The sequence below is a fragment of the Hordeum vulgare genome, chromosome 2H, assembly GCF_904849725.1.
Source record: "Hordeum vulgare subsp. vulgare chromosome 2H, MorexV3_pseudomolecules_assembly, whole genome shotgun sequence".
NCBI classification, from domain to species: domain Eukaryota; kingdom Viridiplantae; phylum Streptophyta; class Magnoliopsida; order Poales; family Poaceae; genus Hordeum; species Hordeum vulgare.
Window position 1 is genome coordinate 42,583,896 of NC_058519.1, and position 7,260 is coordinate 42,591,155.

At 46.1% G+C, this 7,260-nt stretch overlaps 1 protein-coding gene across 1 annotated transcript; it reads right to left on the minus strand.

The window, feature by feature from the left end:
• Window positions 1-281: 281 nt before the first annotated feature.
• LOC123425297 lies at window positions 282-4,711 on the minus strand. Its single transcript, XM_045108978.1, has 13 exons — window positions 4,579-4,711; window positions 4,254-4,426; window positions 4,066-4,200; window positions 3,472-3,669; window positions 2,931-2,984; window positions 2,200-2,314; window positions 1,995-2,101; window positions 1,469-1,594; window positions 1,238-1,358; window positions 1,048-1,132; window positions 818-931; window positions 686-725; window positions 282-395 (listed from the first exon to the last, which is right to left on the minus strand). Exons 1-13 carry the CDS (start codon window positions 4,709-4,711, stop codon window positions 282-284), a joined length of 1,515 nt encoding a protein of 504 aa, XP_044964913.1.
• Window positions 4,712-7,260: the final 2,549 nt, after the last annotated feature.

Genomic DNA, 7,260 nt, shown 5'->3' on the forward strand with positions numbered 1-7,260 from the left:
TTTGGGCCTCAAGATTTTTACATTTTGATCTGTAGCATTATGAAGGCACAAATATATCTGATCCAATACAGGTGAGAGCACAAACTTAGAATCAACCTAAATTTAATACTAATATATTGTCTTTGACCATTTTCAATCCAAGAATGAATTTCAAATATAACTAAGAACACATAAAATTGATCAAATATACGACTAAATAAATCTATCACAATCTTTACAACACAGATGTGCTACAATATGCTACTCTAAACCGAGTAAGACTTCACAGCTTCACAGATGTGCTACAATATGCCACGGAAGCGGTCGATGTACGGGTTCACGGTCTGCCCGATCTTCGCCCACGCGCTCTGGTGGTAGCTGGATGGCACAGGCGCGCGGTACATCATCTTCAGCACCTGAATAATAACAGACGAGCAAGCCAGGAAAAACGACCAGTAAGTGAAGATGCATTGGAAAAGCAACTATCCGCATAACAAAGTTGCAGCTGCTAAAGGAAGTGCCGCTAGCTGAAGATTGATGGTTGTTAGGTGTACAATTGATGGTTGTTAGGTGTACACTCAGCAATGTCTTGAAACATCCCGCAAAACACATCAAATTGTGCCTCATGTTATTCCCCAGCTATGTAGTGAATGCATGGAAGCAGTAAGAACATATATAAAGATCAGATGTGCAGAAGATAACTTACGTTCCAGTACATGAATGTCTGCATGATGTTGCGCCGCCACCTGCAAGATAACAAGGTGTTGTAAGTCATAAGATGCATTAACTAAGATGAAATAAAGTCTCCATGATTCCAAGGGAAATCAGATCAACATACGAGAACAGCGATATGATCAGAAGAAACCCCAAGGCAAGTTCGGCATTTGAGCTAAGAAGGTTGAGCGTGGTGTTGTTTGTCTCCACGCAAAGGCAAGGCTCTTCCAAGTATCCCCTAAACAGCATAACAGAAATTCAGAGATAATTCGACAGATAACTATAGGGCAGTGGAGACTGGTTGCGCCGCAAACTACACAAATGAAATTCAGAGATAGTTCGACAGATAACTACCTATAGAAAGACGAGCTGGAAAAGTTACGCCTTAGGAATCTGGCAACATGATAAAGCGCCCAGCAGAACACAGGTAGGGCAGCAACTGTGAAATAAAAAAAGAAGATTAGAACTTCTAAAACATATATATGGAAGTTTCAGAAAATAGATATCAGAATCATGAACTTGCAAGAGAAAAGCTATATATTACTCTTTAAGCGCAGCTGAGATGTGACGAGCAACAGAGAGAACATTAAATGCATAAAATCCTTGGCTCCAAGTACTGACTGCAACCAACTCTGAATTGCAGGCATGTTCAATTCTCTTGGTTTCTTCATGCACAACTGGAAAAAAGGTGAATTAGATCAACTGGGTCATCAGGGCGAGAAACACAACAAAAATGGGATGGACCATTCATGGTTCAGGTAGGAAGGTATTTTACCCCATAAGTACTGTATAAAGAGTATCCTGAGGAGAGGACTGTTCCCAGCAATGAAAGCTTGCAAGCTCTGTCTGCAAGATGTTTTGGCAAGATCGGAAGCATTCCCAGACCAACAACAACCAGTACCTGATCAGATGGAAAAGTTTGAGCATGTCATGTTCAACTACAGTGCACCAACAAGCAAGAGATAAAGGTAAGAACAAGGGTAACATGCACAAGTGATGTAAGGAAACCATTGTGATAGCATTTATATATAAGAGATGATTTTCCAATGCAGAATGAAGGTGTTGATAAGGAGAAGACTAAAAAGGGAGATGCCATGTCAGGTTGTCTGCAAGGATCGCCGTAACTGTAGGAGCAAACTAGGTTGTCCACAAGGACCGCCGTAATTGTCGGAGCAAACTAGGCTGTCCACAAGGACCGCCGTAATTGTAGGAGCAATCAGAACCAATGAATTTGCTCCTTTCAGCAAATATTACGCAATTACGCATTCATACAATGAAGAGAAAGGTGTCTTCTTCCTTACCCAGGCATTTACAGAGAAATGTATAGTCCGTGCATCGAAACGTAAATGATTTGCAGCCCCGTCTTGTGGTGCTGCTGGTGGCGGGGCAGCTGATCTGGAACTAGAACCTACACACATGATATTGATATGTATGAAATCAGGTGTCAAACACAGTCCATGAAATCGTTGGATCTTATATGGCTAGTAAAAGTGCAGTATGTTTTACCTAAATTGCGAGCCCTGACATTCTCACTAGATGCTGAAGGTGAAGACCTTATGTCTGGCCTGCTTGGCTGAGTGGAACCAGTGGTTGACATAGGCTCGACCACCAAATCACGATCCTATCAAGTCAAGAAAGCAAACCAAACAGATTTAGATATTATGATGCTTTGCAGGATTGTAAAGACTGTTGCTAGTATTTCCGTGACGGCAACATGAGAGTTCTAACTATATATTGTGCCTGAAATGTCCCCATCATTTTGGAAGGTGGGGATCCAGAATTTTTCACAGATACTGTATGAACGCCTATTCAGAATATTTGGTAGTACTAGATTTTTAATGTTACTGATAAACTTGGTGAAATCTGTAATCTGTCAGTGTGAATTCAACTCAGTATGAATTCCTATGCATGAACCTTAAAACAATGAGATAAGAGTACCTGACTTCCCTTTGAATGTTAGAGTATTTGTGGTGGTGGCGTGAGGCTGGGTGCTAGTCCAGACAGTTTCAGGATTCAGCCTAAGCAAAATGCAATGTTTTAAAAGATACATTACATAGTGAAGCATTCTCTCACAGCAATAAGATTCATTAATCTCTTCTTTTTATACGATCGGTCCATGTTAGTAGATACGGCCAAAATTTTATTCTAATAATGTTTAGACCATACCAGAAGCCCATTTGTTCGGTTGTAACCTGAGTGTGTTTTAGCATGAATAGGATGATGTATAGAAGACTCACAGGTATTAGATCAAAGGTGACCACCTCAGGTTGTGAATTATGGCTAACAGTAAACTGAAAATAAAAGCATACGAATATGAATGTAGAAAACAAAAACCTCTGATAGAAAGTTGGACAACACTTACCCATGCGTAATAGAGAAACCTCTATCAGGCCATTGTCCACTCATTACTGTAAACATCTATCAGGCCATTGTGTGACTCATTACTGTAAACGGCCGATTGATGTACTGAATTAGCTCATCAAAAGCAACATGACAGCAATGGAAATATTGTATCAATTCACAAGTTCACATATGAACACCAAGTGAAACAGAAATGAGTGAGTGATGGGATCAAATTCACTTGGCTGAACAGATGTACTAGAGATGGAGAACAATTGTTTACCCAGTACACCCCAAATACGGCCCTCCTTCATGCAGCAAAAGCCCCTGATCCTTTCTTCCAAGAAGTAAGGCCACAACTGACAGTAGCGACACACATAAGGACCTGCGAAAGGCAAATGAAGAGAGCGAAGCAGCCTAGCAAGATTTGAGGACAACGAGGTAGCTGTTGCCGATCCCGACCCCCACGCGGCCGACGATATGGAGACGGCCGTCGGAGGCCTCGAAGACGTCGCGGCCGACATTGGTGCCCGACCGCACGACGAGCGCAAAACCCAACTTCTCGGCCACGAGCACCATGGGTTTGCCCTCGACGGCCACCGCATCGGAAGCGGGCGGGGACAAACAGGTATGGCTCTGTTGAACAGAGCAGGGGAATGAGTGCAACTGATAATGATTGGATAAAGAAGTTTCAACTACCTAATAGGTTTGTACACCAAACTTGACACGGGCACAACTCACCCTGAAGTTGACAAGGTTACCACAATATGGTTTTTGATGAAGCTCAAACATTTCACGTCAATGATGTTAGTATGATGTCAGAGCAAGATTTTATATATACTTAAAGTTGTTTCCAGTTTATCTTCAAGATCACAGTTGGCGACTTGATTTCGCACAAGGAGCATGGGAAATTCTTTTCAAGAACTACCAATTATTTATTCCTATTAATCATGGTTGTGGTTGCAGTTGTACTACCGAATCAAGATACTCAGTTCAAGCAAGCCATTAGAGACTCTGCTCATACTAACTGACCGAGTTGGTGATGTAGTAGACGACGATGGCGGCGGCGGCGCCGCGGTAGTACATGGGCGCCAGGCTGTGGTACCTCTCCTGACCGGACGTGTCCCAGATTTCGAACTTGACCGTCTCGTCGTTGACCGCCAGGGTCTGCGATAAGAAGGCGGCTCAGATGATGGATTCCTGCGGCCGGCCAAACGCACCAGCAAAACAAAATCAGCACACACAAACAGACAGGTCATGTCCAGTTTGCAGCACAGCCTAGGGCATGTGAAGGAAGGGAAGGGAAGGGCGAGGGATGTGGCCTGGAACTCGACGAACTGGCCCTTGACGAAGCGGAGCACCAGGCTGGACTTGCCCACGTCCCCTAGAAGTACTTGGCCATCGATCCAACACCACATGAGCATATATCGGAAAACACAACACAGGTCCTTGATCGGATCGAGGGCACGGAGCGGCAGGAGCAAATTGCAACAGGGCTACTACCACCCAAACGCGTGGACCGGAGATAAAATAAAATAAGAATACAAAATCCAGCCTGCCGCCGAAGTAAACGACGGGAACGGGGCAGAGGCCGGAGGGAAAGGGGGCGGAGGGTGCTCACCAGCTTGGCGTTGCGGATCTTGCTGCCGCTGGTGCCGGCGCCAGTGTTGGCCGCCATGGGGTGGATAGGGCAGGGGTTGGGGGACCTCCGGCCGGCGGTATCCGATTAATCGATTGGGGGAGGGGATGGAGGGGGCGGCGAATCTGGGGAGAAAGGAACTCTGGTGGCAACGGACGGACGGATGATGAGGAGGACAGATCGATCGAGAGGAGAAAGTTTGGGACTTCTCTTCTTGGCGACTCGCGTGTGTGACACACAAAGAGGGAGAGAGATGCTGCGTTGTGTTCTTGCATGCCGCGCTGCGAGGATATGGGGACGAGGGAGGAGTAGATCAGGAGGGAGGCGGGGACGGGGAAGAGGTGGCGGCGATGAGGAGATGGGGACGAGGGAGGACTGGATCAAGAGGGGGGCGGGGACGGGAGGAGGAGGTGGTGGCGGCAAGGGGATGGGGACGAGGGAGGAATGGCGTGATGGGGGGAGGGGTCGATGGGAACTGAGCTAGGGTTTGGGCTGCGGGTGGGGGTATTTTTTCTTTTTTTTCTTGTAGATACATGGATGGATGGATGTGAGATGGTGAGATAAATGGATGGATGGATGGGTGCCATGTCATCGATCCGTGGGAAGAGTTCTGATTGGTTCGAAAAATCATTCATTTAAAATAGTTTTCAAGTAGTAAAAATAGAGGAATTTTGTGAAACATCTATCAAAAATATTTTTCACAAGGGCATCACACAAATTTTTACAAGAGTTAGATCACATTTTATGGATGTGGACCACATTTTTCTTCATATATGACCCAAAGTATTTATGAGATTTTTTTCAATTTTTTTGAAATGATAGAATAGTAGGTCGCTTCACAAACAAGGATGAGATCGGATAGAATGGACCCACGAGTGACATGTCAACATAGTTAGAACATGTTACGACATTTTTGTAATCATCGTAAAAGTTATGACGATCTCATCTTATGCGGTTACGACGTTTTTGACTCACATCATCGTAATTTGTATGTAGATTTGATCACCTCAAACGGTTTACGACGATCTCGGATGAAATCGTCATAGATTTATGATGAATTCATCAATGACATCTTAAAAAACATAATGTATGAGCATATTTCTTGTAGTGACCACATGGCAGAACCCAAAACCAAGCACTTCTCCCATTGCAAAAATCATACATCTAGTTGGCCAAACAAAACCCAAGACTCGAAGAGACTTACAAGGATATCAAATCATGCATATAAGAAATCAGCAAAGACTCAAATATATATCATAGATAATCTGACCACAAGTCCACAATTCATCGGATCTCGACAAACACACCACCAAAGAAGATTACATCGGATAAATCTCCGTGAAGATCATGGAGAACTTTGTATTGAAGATCCAAGAGAGAGAAGAAGCCATCTAGCTACTAACTACGGACCCGTAGGTCTGAAGTGAACTACTAACGAGTCATTGGAGGGGCGATGATGATGATGATGAAGCCCTCCAACTCCAAAGTCCCCTCCGACAGGGTGCCGGGAAGGGTCTCCAGATGAGATCTTGCGGAAACGGAAGCTTGCGGCGGCAGAAAAGTATTTTCGAGGCTCCCCTGATTTTTTGCGGAATATTTGGGATTTATAGGCCAAAGACCTAGGTCAGGGGGTGGCCAGGGAGGCCACAAGCCTGCCCACCGCCGTCTCCCCCTGGTGGCGGAGTGGGGGCTTGTGGGCTCCCTCGAGCCCACCTGGCTTGGCCCAAAAGCCCATAGACTTCTTCCGTTCGGGAAAAAATGATTTCGAGGTTTTTTTTCCGTTTGGACTCCGTTCCAAAACCAGATCTGAAAAGAGTCAAAAACACGGAAAAAAACAGGAATTCGCACTTGGCACTAAATTAATAAGTTAGTCCCAAAAAGATATAAAAAGATACATAAAACATACAAAGAAGACAAGATAACAACGTGAAACCATCAAAAATTATAGATACGTTTGAGACGTATCATCGGTGCACTGAGTTGTCTGGGCGAGGGTGACAGAGGGGAACGTGGCTACAGGACCTCCTTCCACGGTCAGGGTCGGGGTACCAGTAACCTCACTGACCCTCCCATCATCACGCTGTAGTACGACCGTACATGTCAGCGCGTACTACTGCCATGATAGCCTGTGATAATTCGTGTTCTCTTGTCTGCATACAATGGTACGGCCGGGTGGGACAAGAGTCGGCCGTCCGGCTGGCGAGGGGCCAGCCAGCCGGTCGAGCCCCGCCAGGTGGTCGAGTATGTATCCATGGCGTGGCTGGCTACCGTCAGTTGGCTAGGTATGTGTGGGCCAGTAGTGGGGCCTACTATCTCCAGCCGGCCGCACTCGTGAGCAGAAGGGGCCGGTTGTCGCCAGCCAGCCGAACTTGGGTTGGCCGAATGGGCCGGCTATCGCCAGCCGGTCTGGGGCGCCAGGCGGACCTAAATGTCTTGGAGATGGTCAATCTCGCTCTTGGTATACCTGGGAGTAGTATCCCCGTCAGTAGCCCCCGAAACCATTGGGGTCCGGAGGCCTCCGGGCGAGGGGGCCTAGCGGTTCCCCCCCCCCTCCACCACACCTGAAGGACTTGTCGATGCGGGCCGGC